Here is a 17,074-nt window from a genome sequence, read left to right on the forward strand (position 1 = left end):
CTACAAACAAGCGCAATGCTGCTGATGTCCATTACATGCAACAATTCAAAGATTAGAGACAAAATAAAGTCAGACAAACGATGTATGTGGATTGTTGCTTTCGATCAGGTTCAACTGACGATGGTGCGCATATGTGCTATAATTTCTTCGAAAAAGTTGTGAACTGTCAAGCCCACAGCAAATAACTGTAACCACAGCGCGCGTTGACGTGAATATAGATATACTACAGCTATGGGTCTTAGACCATGGCTCGCTATGTTTACTCACATTGAATCCTTTGTGCGTGACAAGCGAAGCATATCTCGAAAGTGGTCTATTGATACAGCCATTTCAAAAAAGGTTGGAAAAAAGGCTAGTTTTGTTTTGTTGATTATGAAAAGCATTATATTGATATGCAAATAATGTGAGGACTGAAGAAAGTACACTGGGAAAACCTGCAAAGTTTGGGAAATTGCTTACTATCAATCACGTGACTTTTTGGAGTTGACTGGGGGGCAAACAAGCGGTTGACTGGGGGGCAACTAGCGAATGCTAAGTCAAAGCGTATCAAAATAAGTCCTCAAGCTATTGTATTTGACTATTTTCACGACGTCAAACCAGAAAACAAGAGATCAAAACGACCTCCAGGATTCTACAAGCCATCAAAAAAGAGCTATTACCGGAAGTGACGTCTATTGATAGCAACCTATTCCATCTTGTTGTGACCTTTCACTCGTTGAATTTACATCATCCATAGTACATTTCAGGCATGGTATTTAACACACGGGCGGATCCAGGATTTTGTTTAGGGAGGGGTGTTGCGCTCAAAGTTAATCCAGGGATGGGTGCACCACTTAGAATCAAAAGGAAAAAACTATTTTGTATTGGTTATCTTCGAAGTAGGGGCACAAAGTTGAACCAGCGAGGGGTGCGCACCCCTTGCACCCCTCCCCTGGGTCCGCCCATGTAACATGCATGCATAGTTGAATAGTGAAATATTTCTTTGGTTGCAACTTTAATGCATAAATGTTTAAAATTCCAGTATGTAAGATATACTGTGATGTGATTTAGGACATTTGAGAAACAAAACTGAGGCTTTTAAAAAAAGTATTTCACAAATATCATTATCAATAATAACATCTTTGGATGAGTTAAAATAAGCCTTCTTTAAGTATAATACATAGATTACTTTATATTTGTAGAGTTAATTGAGTTCAGACTTTTCGCCGGTATATAGTAGTTTTTTACACTTGTTTTGAGCAGTACCTGCTTCTAAACTGAATTAGCCTGTGAACATGGCTCTCCGGGGAGGGGACTGGGGAGGGGGGACTGGGGAGGAGGGAGCGTTGCGTGATGACACTAAGAACGGCTGCGGGCGGACTAATAATGATATTAGTAGAATGTATTGTTTCTAATAAAGCTATATACAGCCACACGAGAAAGATGCTAATTTTCCATCTGAATCACCGGCTCGTGCACATGTGCAAATGACCAAGTGAATGCTATCTGATGCAGGTACCCCACGATCTCGCACCGAGAACATTTCCAGGAATGCGACGAACGAGCGCTCACACAGAACCCGTCATTAAGTAAGTCTTTCTCCAAAACAGACGTAAATAAACGACTTTCTGGGATCTCTTCTTCGGGGATGACAAAGTCTACGTTTGGCAAGTCACAGCCAATGTAAAAACTCAAGCGACTGCCGTTCTCGTCCGAGCAGAAAAAGTTATGAGTTGGTTTGCTTTTTTCGGATTCTTCCATGAAGAGGTCGAAGTTGTGTTTGCATTTTGTGACCACGGACAAATAGTCCTTTCTTGAGATATATCTGACTGCAGTGACCATACATTCCTGGCCCACGGAGTACTTCATGACATCTCCGTACTTTCTGCGCGCGGTCTCTATGACCATTTGTTTCCAGTATTCAAAATATTCCCCCATAGAAGACTTCTGGTCTTCGAGCCGAGTTTGTGGTATTACCGAAGGATAGCATTCAAGTTGTTCGACCAGTCTCTCTATCCCGTAGTACTTTGCTTCTTGGTAAACTTGAAGCGCTACTGAAGATGGCGGTAGGAGTGAAGGATCGCGTAGGTAGTTGAGAATATGGCCGAAGTACTGTCCATCACGATCGATGAAGTACTTGCCTTTGTCGTCTACTTCAAGTTGAAATCTTCCACTAAACATGGCAGATAACATGGAGTCGTTGTCGGAGACGAGGGTAGCCAGTCGAGTGGTGAAGAAATGTCCTCCCACGTTGAGTGAAACAATGGATGGAAGCTAAAAATAGAAAAAGATATTTTTAATTAATATCGGTCATAACTTTTTATCCATGTGCAAAACACCATGAATAGTTGAGCGGTGTACGATTTACTGAAAAGACGAGACGATTTGCTAAAATAAGACAAAACTAGATGTTTTCATGAGATTGATTTGAGGGCCAGCCGTGCCTAGAAGCTACGTGTCTTCTTTCAGTCTCGTGCTTCTTGACAAAACTACCTTTTGATTACGAGTAGGGGATTGCGTGAGAAAACCCAGACAATTATGCAAATTTATTTAAGAGTACCATCACGTACTAACTTTCTGTTAACTCTATTGATATTATGAGTCAAGAAAACTGAACTGAAATACAAATATCTAGTCGAAAAACGATGGCTTCTGGTCTTATTTTCGTACAAATTCTGTACACTTTGAAACTCAAGTGAATACCAGGATGAGAGCTTGGTCTGTTTTTTGATAGATTGTGTTTTTTTTCAATCGTGGACGTGACGGCCACATGAATTAAGACGTAGTAAAGAATATTCTTGTATAAAATACGATAAAACGTGTAAACATTAAACGAAGAACTGAATGACTTTGAAACCAAATTTGACGAATTTTTTTTAGTCTAAAAACATGGAATATACTAATAGTGAAAGAACAAAAACCAAGGCCTTATTTTCCAATTATCTTCTTATTGATCAAAAGACTCGTAAAAAACTGATATCCAGATTTTAGTCATAAACTGTTCAAGAAACCCATTCAAATCTTAAATCGTTCAATTCTTATTTTGCCGAAAAATGGCGTATCTTCTACAAACTCGGTAATGTTCGTAATGAGTATCATTTCTGGCCATTTTTTTTTTTTTTTTTTTTTTTTTTTGTAAGAATGAAAAAAACTCAAAGTGATCGTCGAAAATCATATATCTGTAAATATTTAAAAAATACTAAGTTTGGGAACATCCTTCCATGCAGTTCTTACCTTTTTTTCTTCTGACATGGTAGAAACACGCTAGTAAACCCTGATCAACAGTTGATCTCTGCCAGTGTTTAGCCTAGCGTACGCGTTGAATATACTGAGCACAACAACTCTCTTCTGGCCTTATATACCACCTTATTAGCATTCCAGTCACACAACACGTACGCTCTCGCCACACACGAAACAAAAATTACGATATATAACACAAGATCTTTAGGCAAAATTGCTTAAAAAACTAAAAAAAGTACTTCTAAAACTATTTCTTAAAGGCTATGACGTTTCTTTTTTCCTTGAAAATGAAGAATAAAAGGACGTTTTCAGACGCCCCTGTTGCTACGTGATAGGCTTGACCGTATTGTTTTGGATTTAAGATAAGATAGAGGACTGGTAAGGAATACAAGACCGTCACGTCCGTCTGTTGTCGGTCATTCCAGGCATTTGAAGTATTTCCCGTTTAATTTTCAGCGTTCCCTAAACGACTCCAAGTTGTTTTAAAGCAAAGACATGGTTCATGCTATCTTTTTCCCTTAATTTACAAGTTTTGATAAATTCTAACTTTTCCAGGAAAAAAAAACCAAACAGGTGTTTTAGTTTCTTTCGATATCTGTCCAGTAAAACGTGGTTGGGAAACCAGTTTTAAAAGCGAAAAGTATTCAATTTATTATTGAAATTACACCACATTTTCCCCATTCTATATTTTCTGTATCATTCAAATTAGTTCGATTCGATTTATATCCAATTTACAAAGCGCTTTGAGATATCAAAACCACTCTCACTGAACGTGACTGAAGCGCTTCAACCTGGTACGTGAGTAACCATACTCATTTGCATAAATATATCGTGAGCTTAGCCTTAGCCCAATCACATTCAATAATCATTTTAACTATCAAAGCACGACATCAGTACCGTTAACTTAAAAACGATTTACTACTATTCTAGTCAAAAGATCCGTGGGACTTTTTTTCTTTTTTTTTGGTGACTGAGAAAAGAAAATTTCGATCCCCAAAATATTTCCAGGAATTTTTACCTATTTTTGAATTTAGAGTAAATCGCGTGAATTTATATTTATTTCCTATAAATCAGGTTGATACTGAAAGTGTTTACTCTAGTTTTTTAGCTGCTGTAACTACCACGTACCTACCAGTACGAAACTTCGATATTTTCAGAGGTTTTTCTTGGAATGTTTTAAGTTTCGTTCTTGAGATGAGAGCAAGACAGAGCAAGACAGAAATGTTTTATTTCGTTTATTCACGTTTATTTTGTACGACACAGGCTCATGTGAGATGTTAAGCAGCATAAGCATGTCACATACTAAAGACCTTGACAGGCAATCTCGAGAACAAACTGCGAATATCGTTTTGTTAATTAAGTTAGCCATGCCCTGACTTTGTTGACTAAAGCACAGTTCCCCCGTTTCCCTTATTAATACTGCACATACCCTTATTTCAATAAAGTTAGTCACCTGAAAAGCTATAAAGGTGAGGCCTAAAAGGATTATGGGTAGATTCATTTTACACGTTCAACCGCTTGGTAACTGCTCATGGACTTGAGAATCTTTTACCGGTTACAGTCTCACCTCTTCTGAGCATCATCGCTGCAGTTTGTATTAAAAAAGCTTTGTATATATATGCTTTTTTGATATGAAAAGTTTCCCATGATGCTCAGTGATCTCAGCTTTCTAGGTTTTTGGTGACTAACTTTATTGAAATAAGTGTATTTCGGAAAATTACTGCAAAGGGTCTGTGACGATTAGATATGCTAAAAAAAGGAAAGTAAAAAAAATAAATAAATAAAGGAATGAAACGTATATTAATATATACTATGATCAAGAGAATATTTTCTTGCTATAATATATAAATCTTCATATTTGCGCTGACACCTGGCCAACACAGGGAGCCCAAATCTGATTAAATTTGATGGAAATCATTTTAGATACTTTCGAAAACACTTTATGAGGTGATTTAATGAAAGTAATATTAGAATAAAATTAGATTAATATCAACATTATATTCTTGCGAAGTGGAGCCCAATCCCCTTTCGATCTTGCTCGTCCACATACAAAGTCTTCCCAGACTTCAGACACAATGTGATCAACTTATCATATAACATTATATACATCAACCTCTTCTTGGGATCGAGGGTAAGGCCTACATTATAATAAGCCCCTTGACCAGGCCAAACATCGCTCACAGCTTCAAAGGTACCGGCTGTGGGATTCATGTCACCCAACAAAGCCTTGTACTTGGGGCCTTCGTACCCTGTTGAAGGGGTTTGCAAGAAACCGTAGAGCTTTTTAGTAGAATCTTCGTACAAAAGTCCACCAATACTATAGTTAGTATATACAGGGGATACCTCTGTTTTCTGGCTTTTAAAATCAAGCGTTACCAGAGTGTAGTTTGGAGGGTCGGAATGTGGAATAACAGTGTTGAAAAAGAACCGTTTTCCAGTCATATCTAGAGTCGTGGCATAATATGGGAAGTTCCCGTGGGATGATGTAAAGAGTGTTGACGTTTTCCTAGCTTCAAAGTCAATCATTACGAGTTTTCTGTTCCGTTCACCCGAAGTGTCTAAAAGACCCACAAGATTTCCTGTCTTCTCGTCACAATGTTGATATTTCAACCTGCCGTCGAATTTCATTGTCCCAATGACCTTTCTTCTTCTCACGTCTACAGCGACGAGTTTGTTTTCATTCTTATCATCCACTAACACGTAGAATACCCTAGTTGTTGAGCAATAAGCTGTGAAGAAAGACGGTATAAACCATGTAGAATATGAGTAATCAGTGATGTTGGGTATAAATGTGTTCCAGGTACGGTTGTGTAGAGAATAAGATACCACATCAATGACCTGTGGTCCAAGATGCAGGCCATTTATTCCCAGCAGAACTTTGTGCTCTTTCGCTTCACTTTCTTGAAATCCACCAGCAAAAGCTATCGCTATACAATATAAGATTATCACCACGCACACTTCGATACAGTGAGTCTTCGCCATTTTATTGCAGTATTGGAGTTCAAGTAGATCACATGGTTTTAGATGTGTCCATTCATGTTCTTTGTCAGATTAATTACGGGGGTCACCACGAACTGAAATCCCCGAATCCGCTCGCCTTGATTTTCTTCTTCACGGGTTGGTCTAGTGAATCGTCATCCTGGCTTGACTTCCTACAAAGATCAAGGAAAGGAATAGAAAGCGTCAATATGAGAGTATTACATTCTTCAAACTAAGAATGATCTGGGAGCACTGAGAGGAACCACAGGATATCCGAACCGCGGTGGTCAGGCTTAGATCGGAAAATATAGCAGAGTAGCTTGCGCAAGACTAACAGTGAAGGGAGAGCTTGGACTTAAGAAATAGTGTATAGACCTTGAGCTGAGTTCCGAGAAGAATTGTTCTGGGGGACAAAAGAATAGATGTTTTTTGCATAAGAAAAGACGGCCTATTGTTTTGTCCCCAGAACAATTCCTCCAAGAAATCAATGCAAGGAGTCTATATTAGCAAAACGGTGGAGGCTATAAACCTTCCCACCTCCGCAGTCCCTGCTTCACTAACATCTCTCGCCGCTCACGCTGTATGTTGTCGTAGGTTCAGTACCTAGACAGGCCATCATACACGAGTCTGTTGTGAAAGAACACAGCAGTGACAATGTCTATTTTGATTATTTTTGGCCCGTAACATCTTACCCTGCTTTTCGAGGTATGTATTTACCAACAGCACCTGGACGATGAACTTTTGGACCGCTTTCAGCTGCGGCTCTTTTTCTTGCTTTATCAGCTTCTTCCTTTAATACAACGAAATCTAGAGGGTTATTTTCTCCTCTGAGTGGGAAAATTAGGTATTGACTTGCAGTATTGAAATGGATTCCCATTAGAGCAGCTTTTACATGAGTGGGAAACATACGGTACTGATTTAAAGAACGCACAAGGTACGACATTGAAAGGGCTTCCCATAAGAATGGTTATAGCATGAGTGGGAAACATACGGTACTGATTTACAGCACGCGTACAACATGGCGTAACATTGGAATGGCTTTCCATTGACTTCGTGCAACTCATCCAATCACAATGCGTTATTACGGTTGCAATAAAACAAGGTGAAACTACAATGTGCGACAGGTCGTAAGAATTTGTCGTTTTATTTCCGACTCAAATCTGGGATAAAAACAAAACTTTTAGCTACCTGACGCTGTCTTTCTGCTTCTGCTTCTTTTTCTTTTTCCAGTCTCAGCTGAAATGAGATAAAAGAAATATCGAATTTCTATTAGAGTTCTCATAGCTTTAAAATAGGATACTATGGATACAAAGAATGGAAGATAATTTTCCCGTCGTTGAGATTCATGCGCATGGCACTTAAAGGGCTGAAAGAACTTAACGACAAAAACGATTCATTTGCAGCTCAAGAATAATGGTCTAATGTTTTCTTAGAATTACTTACAACTTCGTCCACCTCAGCAAATGGGTCCGTAAACACCACTGTTTTGAGAATTTTTATGGTCTCCTGTGAACGAGAAGGAAATATCGTCAAGAGTTTGTTGTTGCTATAGTAACAGAGCAGTTCTGTACATGGAGAAAATCCCTCGAATCAAGGAATGGATGATTCCCATCATCGTACATAAAAGATACCTTCGGTCGGTCTTTGTCATCTGTTTCGACCTTTTCCATCGCGCTAAGGGTTTCAAGTCCTCCTACAAGCCTGTGAATTGCAATCAAAGAATAAACAAATGATACAAGAAAAATGTGTAAGATAAAAAAGAGGAACTGTAAATGAAATGGAAAAGAGAAAATTAATAATGATAAACTTACTTCCCAAAAATTGAGTGCTTTCGATCCAAATGGCGGCAAGATCTATAAGTTATGAAACTAAAAAGAAGAAAAAGAAGGAATAAGAATTTCTTTAGAATACATCTTGTTCTCAAGGTTTTCTCAAGGTTATGCATCCAAACTTGACAGGCAGCAAAATTGAAAAAAGCCAGAAAGGTATTATGGCAAGTTTATTTGAATGAATTTGCAACTGTAAGGAAAAAAGTTAGCTATATTCAAAGGCATTCAAAAACTTTGGTTTACAATTGAGACTTGTTTGTGTTGGTTCCTGAGTTGGCCATGCTGAGAACACCACGACCTGAAGATAAAAAAAGAAAAATATTATGGAACAAATGGTCAGCAGGATCATGAATACATACCAGTATCGACGGGTGACAACAGATGTCATAGTATAGACATTACCTTGATGAACCAGGTTCGGCTTGAACTCATCTTTGAAGGCGCCACCCCATGCTGACTCTCCACCTAACAACAAATAAGACAATTATCAATTAATCAGGGAGGCAGGCATTGATGGATGGATGGAAGGACAAATGGAAGGACAAATGAAAGGAAAGATGAATGGAAGGACAGATAAAAGGAAGAACTGAAGGAAAGAAGGAGTGGTGGATGGAAGGATGGAGGAAGGAATGGATGGATGGATAGACTCACCTTTCCCTGTTCCTGTTGGATCTCCACCTTGTATCTAAAATAAAACATTGATATTATACTCATAACATAGCCTGAACATACAGTAACACTTATGCTTCATAAGATTCACGAAATAATTCTAAATTCAGTGGAAAATAACTTACCATAAAATTCTTTATGGATCTGTGGAAGACTGTGAAAATAATTTGGAATATCAGTATCAGGAAATAAAAAACTCAAGAACCAAATACCACCAACACCATAAGAAAATTTATTAAAACAATTAAATATATTGTTATTAATTATTACTTGTATTATCGTAGTATCCTTTTTTGCATAACTTCAGGAAATTTTCACAAGTTTTTGGAACCTTCAAAAAGATAAAAGATGAAACATTAAACAACTTTGGAAATCCTTTAGTGATTGTCCCTCTACATCCCCCGCCCCTCCATGGTGGGGCAAAAAATGGTTCCTGAGTCACTCTCTCCACAATCTCGTACCCAGAGCCCACGTTCCTCATGGTCAATGCTTCATGGTTCTACTGTAGATCTCACTGAAAAGCACTGGAGGTGTTCTTGAACACTCTTACTTTTATTTTATTTTTTGTTCAAAAAAAAGACATCCTGAACTTGGCCAACTAGGGTGGTGTGAATAATTTTCTGTTGTGTACAACTCACTTGTACAAGACTCATAAAGCGGTACCCATAAAGCACCTTCAAAAGTATAATGTTTTCCCCTTTCAAACCATGGGTCATTCTCTTGAAGTTTCTTTGTTTGAATTGTATCTATATTCATGCGTCTTCTCATGTGCAACCATTAAACAAAGAAATGATACTCTAGGGAATGACCTGTGGTCTGAAATGGGAAAACGTTACGCCCAAGATAAAGAGGTTTATACGAACCATATCACAGTGCAGTTCCATGTTAAGGTCTCCATGAGTTGTTTGTATCCTTACATAACCTTTAATAAAATAATGTTCATTACTCATTGAATTAACCAGTAATAGATGGATACATGAAATGTATGTTTTTATACCTTTCTTTTTCACTTCTCGATATCTGACAACATCTTTTTCCACAGCAGCTGTTATCAAACATAAGAATTAATTAATCAGTGGCTGTATTTTTGTATGGTATTTTGGAGGGAGAATTTTAATACAGCATGCATAATGAGAAGTGTAAATAAGTTTGAGAATTATTCTTACTGAACACTAAATTTATTCAAATATTATAATCTAACTTATTAAACTCATTAATAATTCACGAGGAAAACACAACAGAAATCACGACCGTGAAGAGTTTTGTAAATCAGATACAGAATCCTGTTCATTTGAAACTTTAAGATGGATTTTCTTGGCCAGATTCACTTTTATCTTGAAAATTTGAGCGAAACACAAAGGAACTATCCTAGACGTTTGATAAGCAATCTACAGTATTTGTGTCCTTGTTGTATCCAATATATAAACTCTCGGCTACGCCTTGAGTTTGTATATCGGATACAACAAGGCCACTCATACTGTATATATTACTAAAAGGTTTCGTGGAGATAGGAAAAAGAACAACTCTCGAATCAAGGGAGTGACCTACCAAACTGTACTTGCATATTATGCAAAGCACAGTAATTAAACCAAGATTGAGAGGTAACTGCATTACCCTACCTTGTATCTCGTACATACCTGTGACTTGCTGGGTAACTCTGTCACTTGCTGTTGACGTGAAGGATTGTGCAACTGCTCCAGTAGAAAAATGAGCCTTCAAAAGAAATTTATTTCATTAAAAAATGCATGACAATAAGTGCAAACGTTCATGGAACAAATGTATTGTGATAATGCTTTGTTTTGAAAAGCATTGATCTCAATATCTCAAAATTAATAAAGTCATCGGTACAAAGCATGTAAATAATTCTGCATCATTTGCTGTTTCACCTCATATAAAATCCACTCTTATTTCAATGCCCGGGGGGTACTCCCCTATATTTGCTATACGGGTACATGCCGCCAAACAGGGTATGGTTTTCAGCGATTCTACTCTGGAACAGGGTATATAAAATCGCGCTCCCTCTGGGACAGGGTATATGAAATCACACTCTCCCTTCTCTGGAACAGGGTATCATTTTCACACTACCGGAACAGGGTATCATTTTCAGCAATCTTGCTCTGGAACAGGGTACGAATTTCAGCGATTTTACTCTGGAACAGGGTCAGGGTTCAGTGGGCTCAGCGGCACATCCCTACCCTAAACGGGCAAGAATACCCCCCCGGGTTTCCATGACTGTCATTCTATTCTACTCACTGCATTTCTGTCAGTTACTAATTCCTTTTTCTCAGCCTGTTTCTTTTCCTTAAAAAAATAAAATAAAACATGAGATCATTGCAATAAAATGTTTGAAAACTTGATAAAAAGAGGAAGGAGACAGAAAGTAACATGTACTGGTTCCTTGTACGTCTTTTCCAGTTCACTCAGCACACTTTCAGTCTCTTTGTTTGCTTTATTGAGATAAAATTTGGGGTCTCTCATTGCTCTTTCTTCATCTGGAATAAATAAAAATCATACAATAAACATGTTACCATGGTTCAAGAGGTGCTTAGTGGGGGGGAGAACGGCGAAGGAGAGAGAGAAGGGAAGAAGGAGAGAGAGAAGGAAAAAAGGAAAGTGCTTTCTTTTCCCCTTCTCTCTCTTCCTTTTTGCCCTTATCCCCACCTCTAAGTGCCTCAGAAACCAGGGTATAAACATGTGAGAAATAACATAACATTTGGAATTAACAACTGCTTGCAAAGAACAATAACTGAGTAATAACTACAAGTCCAAACCTTTGTCAGGAACCTTAAGATTATTCCTTTGATGATGAAATGCCGAAATATTAAACTTTTCCAAATTCTTGGGGTCCTTCAAAAAAATAAAAGTAAAATGCAATCAACAATCTTGTGAGAGAGAAATATATAACTAGGCCCCCAGGAATCAAAGAATATGACTCTCAACTCACATGTTAGTTTTTACAGAGGGAGGAACAAACCCTCGTATAGGGAGAGAACAATACACCAAACAACACTGTGTCACATCAACAGGAATGGAACCTGTGGCAAACCCAACACGTACATGTAGGACCCCCAAGCATCACCCTTGCTACCCTAAAGAAGCACAAAGCTACTGTAGCTGGTAAAGGATTGTACTTGTAGGTAACTGTTTTTTGAAATATTATAACTGGTTGCCTTAGGCTTGGTGAAGGAAGTCAAGGACAGTTTTATAGCCATACCTGTAGTGTTATGATGTCCTTCCTAGTAAATGGCTCATCTGTGATCAAATCTTTGAAATTTTTGGCTTTTAAGTTTAATTCTTCCACGGCCTGAGTAAAAACACATATCAAAATTTTTTTATACCTCGAAGTCTTATTGATTATTTCTAAAATTTCAAAATAAAATGTATATTTATAGAGGCTTTGCATCACCATGTAACGGCAGCCATGTTAAATAGCAGGAACAATACAATTGTTTTACAAGAAAGAATTCAATTCCTGAGACCAAAGGTAATTTATTGTTCTGCCATCTAACCAAAGGCAACCCAAGCTGTATTATGGGAGTTGGCATGTAATTGTGCAAAACCTCTATTGTAGTGGTGACTTACATCCAAGGAGTAGACGTTACCAGTGGTCTTGATGGCAACTATGTTAGTATTGGCATTGAATACTTTAAATGTAACAGGACAGTGATATTTCCCTGCAAGAAGAAAGGTCTAAAGTTACCACTGTTTTCATTGCTTAGTGCTGGACAAGACAAAATGTGCGACAGGTAAATGGACCACTGACACTGATTCTGTCAATCAAATCCTTCCTGATTGATACCCAATGAATGTTGAAAACTTTTAAAACATTGTTCCCATGGTCCTCATGTATCTTTACATAGCCTAATGATTTGACATAATTCTATGTTATTTATTTATATGTTATTTATAAGAGCACCTACCATCTGAATTCTTGTGAAAATGTAAGCGTATTAGGTCTTTCAGCTCTAGAGGCTGAAACAAAAAAAACAGGATTAGAGAAAAAACTTTATAAGTAATTTTTGGGGGGGATTATTAGACATTATATATACACAATTACTGTTGGGAAGCTGGATTTTATTTTAGTTCACTATAGTATTGATTTATACAAGTTAGGCCTAGGGCAAACATCAAACTATCCATGCACCGACCTCATTAAAAACAATGGATATTAGGTGATAATGAGGCGGCATTCTTTGATGTACTAAGTTCGGTGTATGGAAAGTTTGACGTTTGCCCTAGGCCTTATTGAACTATATTTGATTTTGTAATAATATTTAGGCTATTTTCTATCAGGTGACACACTATTTACCTCTCCATTTACTGGATTACATTTGTATTTCTTTAGATAAGGCACGATATTTCTAAAGGAAAAACAAATTAATATAGATTAATATGCTATATTTGGGAATGCATAAATGAAGAATATTGGGTGGCCTAGTATCTCTCATTCATAGGCCAGTCTCAGGTTCGATTCCTGAATTCTGTATCACATCTAATATATCTAACTCTGTTTCATAGCAGAGTTTGTCAGGTTTCTCCCTTGACTCAAGGCTATGTCCCTGGTTCTCTGGTTTTCCTCCCTCTCTTACAATTGACTTAGATCAGTCCAGAGGTTGGCCAGAGAAAGTGCTGCCTTGTAATAACATAGACAAATGGTTAGACCTTGATGTTGTAGCTTTGGCCATATAAAATGAAGGTCCCGTCTCTACACACTACCTCACTCTGCATCAAAGGGACCATGAATGAAACTGACTACGGATGCCTAAATAAAGAACCCTGGCATTGACCACCTACAGAAAGTCTTTACTTACAACAAATCAAATATCACTCCATCTTTTGTACATAAAGGATGTTCAAATGGCTGAAAGGAGATACTGTAAAAGATAAAAGATTGACAATCAATATCTATCAGATACATGACAAAAAGAATATTATCAGTAATAGGATATTTGCACGATGGCGTCATTGACCTCTACTACCAGACTCCCTTGCACACTTTCTTTCGTTCAGTTAATTAGTACCAATTGTCTTACTATTCTCATAGGGAAATACAGATTTGAATAAGAAAGAAAATTCACCAAGCATTATGGTATTGGGAGTCAAATGACGCCATCCTGCAAACAGCCTATTGGAGTACAATGATATTGTGAGAGTTGTGAGTGAGTAACTGTAGCAGATTTGCTATTTATGTATTGTCTGTGTGGAATTTTATGCTAAGATATCAATGCACAATGACCTGCAACAGCTGAAAGGCAGTCTTCTGAATGCTGCTCTCTCCCCAACATCTAAACAATCAAACAAAGAGTACTACATTATCTTAAAAATGCACTATCATTCAATCGTATGATTTCTACAGAAAACTTTTCTAACCTTTCTTCTTGCCTCCCCATTCTTCCTTCCACTCCTTATTTGTTATATATCTGAAACGAATATGAAGCCATAATCAGTACCTGTGAATAGAATAATACTCTTATTTCATGATCTGACTTACAGTTTGTCCTTCTGGTGCTGTTTTTTGCCCATAATGTTTGCTTTTTCCCGATGTTTTTCTTTTCTTTTTCTCGAAAAAAAAATTGAAAACAAAAAATTTTGGCTGACCAGCGGTAATCAGGATAACAAATGCGTAGACGTTTTTAGCGCATAGAATAATAGTTAGTAGCCGCTGTTCATTATTTTGTGGGCTCAACAGGGTACAAAAAGATTGAAACATGAGTTCAGACATTGGAAAAGTAATCGAGGAAAAGTTAAAGAAAGAATTCAACCCTTTGCATTTGGTAAGAGAAGTTTGAATGATTGATCTAGAGATGAATGTTGGAATTCTTAGCCCTTTCTTATCAAGTTTCAATTTGTGATACCAAGGATTCATAATAGAGGGGACTAGATCAAGACTGAAGCTGATAGCAGGTTTATTGATGGTTTTCAATCATTCCAAAGAGAATGTAATTACCAAAGACACGGCAGCCATGTTGGAGGATATAACAAAAAAGACTAATGACGAATCTTTTGTTGAATTACTCCAACATGGCAGTCGTGAAAACCATCAATTTCTATCATTCATACAAATATTTGTGTAGCCTCCCTTGATTCATCAATAGTTCTGTGTGTAAAAATCTGGAACTTGGGATTTTGTGCTGTCAGAAAAGGCTCTGATATTTTAGCAGTTTGTAATATTGGAAAACCAACAGAAAAATATGGGGCTTCCACAAAATTAAAGTTGTCTGCTTTACCAGACCAATTACATTGGTGGCTATTGTGCATACAGAATGTTCTTATAATTACCTTAATGTTGGTATCTGTCCTCTTCTTGGAGGAGTAGAATGGCTAGTGTAAATTGAGGGGTGCTACTGTCAAGGAACTGCAGGCACTGGAATTGCTGAAAACAGTCTAAAAGAGATCATCTTTATAACAAGATAATATCTTGTCCAGTTGTTGTCAACATAATGTTTTTACTATTATGTTTTACTTCAGAGTGTTGAAGATCTTTCCGATGGCTGTGGAGGCAAGTTCATGGTGGTGGTAGTATCAGAAAAATTTGCTGGAAAAAGTTTACTTGAAAGACACAGGCTTGTAAACAGTTGCTTGGAGGAGGAAATCAAGCAAATACATGCTTTCTCACAGAAAACTTACACACCAGAACAGTGGGAAAAACAAAAGAGCAAGTGAATACTGTGGGTTGTCATGACTTGGTATCACAAAGAGACAAGACTCACTTCTTACTAAGACTATGTGAAAATTGTATCTGACCCAAAAAAAACTCTGAACAGTATTTCTTTACTCATGATATAAAGCTAAATGAATGAACTTTGCAATCCCTTAAAAAGTTTGTGAAAGATGGTTGCTTAAATAGTATATTTCATTTTTGCTGAGAGTGGGTAGGCGAGCAGCAACACTAAGCTAGACAGTTTTCCTATGTGTTTCATTCATGGGATCCCTGTGTATTAGATGCCAGCAAAAATCTTGATTTGGTACATCAAGCCCCTTGCAGAGTACACAGGGTTCCCACATTCATAGAAAAGTCTGGAATTCTGATTTTTTTAAAGTCTCTATTAGTCGGGCCATTGAAGAAATTGTCTAATTACCAATATAAATATCCAGAAGTGTGTTGTTAGAAAGGTTTTCTACAATTCTCTAACACAAATGTAAAAGACTATTATACAGGGTTCGTGCTACTCCTTGAAATCCTTGAAAAGGCCCTTGAAAATAACAATGTTGCTGGATACTCCTTGAAAATGCAACGGTTACTTATTTATTATGATTATTTACTGTAACCTAATTTTTGTTGAAAATCCATTTATTACTTACATGAATAAGGTTGTTAACTTATATGCTATTTTCCATCATTTTTATGTTGATGATATGGAGCCTGAAAATAATATTTGTTCACATGGTTGCACATGTTACTATCTGACATACCCCACATTTTGTACTTGTGTTAGGTTACTGGTGTGGTTACTGATGCTTCCAAGGTGGTACGATATGTTATATCAGGAACATGGGACCACAAAATTGACTGTGCCAAGTCCTTGAATTGAAAACATGTTTTTTAGGGCGCTTGAAAAGCCCTTGAAAATTGGGAAAATCGCCAAAACTCCTGGAATACTCCTTGAATTTAATGCAAACTTAATGTTATTTCTAACTTACCTTTTAAAATAAATAACAATTAAAATTGATTGAGAGTTTCTGGTTGCTTGTTTACTGGTTGGTTGCATGTCATGCTCGTTTTTTATCTAAGCTAGTGGCCCCAGCTGAATTAGCTGCACGTTAACGTTGAATCAATGTTTAAAACCACGTTCTAATACAAAAAACTTTGTCCTTGAAAATCGAATTTTTGTGCTTGAAAAGTGCTTAAAAAGTCCTTGAATTTCGTAACAAGAATGTAGCATGAACCCTGATTATAATCATTCTATTCACTCAGCTCTCTGTTCATAACTAGAGACATTTAGATCCGATGACCAGTTTGATAACAAGTACAAGTTTTTAACTTTTAAAATGAGGCACTATCATTTTGTAGTTGTGATTGTGTACGTAGATTAAAACTTAAGTGTAAAAAATTGGAAATGAACTATGTTAACCACGTGCACAGGACCAATTTTAAAACTGGAACTCGTACTCGATCTCGTACTCGTTGTCGGATCTGAAGGTCACTACTATCTGAAGGTCATATTACAGATATCTCATATTACAGCCTGATGAAAATATTGATGCAAGTTAATGATCTCCACTGATGTTTTTTTTTATGTCATGGTGTTGAAAATTCTTATCCCATTACGACATACAAGAGATGTAACCCTTGCTTTTCTGCCCACAGAGAGAAGGTCTGGTCCTGCATTGTACATGAAAGGTTGAATGGATTGCAAATAAAAGTTTGGGTAAAGGTA

The 17,074-nt window shown here is 37.2% G+C and overlaps 3 protein-coding genes across 3 annotated transcripts; 1 reads left to right on the forward strand and 2 right to left on the reverse strand.

The window, feature by feature from the left end:
- Nucleotides 1-1,075: 1,075 nt before the first annotated feature.
- On the reverse strand, nt 1,076-3,423 carry LOC116288804 (BTB/POZ domain-containing protein KCTD7). Its single transcript, XM_031695645.2, has 2 exons — nt 3,214-3,423; nt 1,076-2,253 (listed from the first exon to the last, which is right to left on the reverse strand). The coding sequence occupies exons 1-2, from the start codon at nt 3,229-3,231 to the stop codon at nt 1,426-1,428; spliced, it is 846 nt and encodes a 281-aa protein (XP_031551505.2). The 5' UTR covers nt 3,232-3,423; the 3' UTR covers nt 1,076-1,425.
- A 1,016-nt stretch (nt 3,424-4,439) lies between these two features.
- Nucleotides 4,440-14,261, reverse strand: LOC116288791 (RING-type E3 ubiquitin-protein ligase PPIL2). The gene is made up of 25 exons (XM_031695631.2): nt 14,188-14,261; nt 14,067-14,116; nt 13,933-13,981; nt 13,508-13,570; nt 13,006-13,057; nt 12,617-12,668; nt 12,279-12,370; nt 11,911-12,000; nt 11,468-11,543; nt 11,088-11,188; nt 10,950-10,997; nt 10,334-10,409; nt 9,694-9,741; nt 9,560-9,618; nt 8,967-9,027; nt 8,822-8,850; nt 8,679-8,712; nt 8,430-8,492; nt 8,271-8,325; nt 8,010-8,066; nt 7,830-7,899; nt 7,642-7,704; nt 7,387-7,434; nt 6,891-6,988; nt 4,440-6,371 (listed from the first exon to the last, which is right to left on the reverse strand). Exons 1-25 carry the CDS (start codon nt 14,217-14,219, stop codon nt 6,284-6,286), a joined length of 1,554 nt encoding a protein of 517 aa, XP_031551491.2. The 5' UTR covers nt 14,220-14,261; the 3' UTR covers nt 4,440-6,283.
- A 118-nt stretch (nt 14,262-14,379) lies between these two features.
- LOC116288837 (bolA-like protein 2) lies at nt 14,380-17,074 on the forward strand. The gene is made up of 3 exons (XM_031695680.2): nt 14,380-14,470; nt 15,165-15,886; nt 16,217-17,074. The coding sequence occupies exons 1-2, from the start codon at nt 14,405-14,407 to the stop codon at nt 15,357-15,359; spliced, it is 261 nt and encodes an 86-aa protein (XP_031551540.1). The 5' UTR covers nt 14,380-14,404; the 3' UTR covers nt 15,360-15,886; nt 16,217-17,074.

Source organism: Actinia tenebrosa, unplaced genomic scaffold (genome assembly GCF_029948245.1).
Source record: "Actinia tenebrosa isolate PJP-AT-01 unplaced genomic scaffold, QUT_ActTen_1.0 PGA_scaffold1__47_contigs__length_23844297, whole genome shotgun sequence".
In the NCBI taxonomy this organism is placed as follows: Eukaryota; Metazoa; Cnidaria; class Anthozoa; order Actiniaria; family Actiniidae; genus Actinia; species Actinia tenebrosa.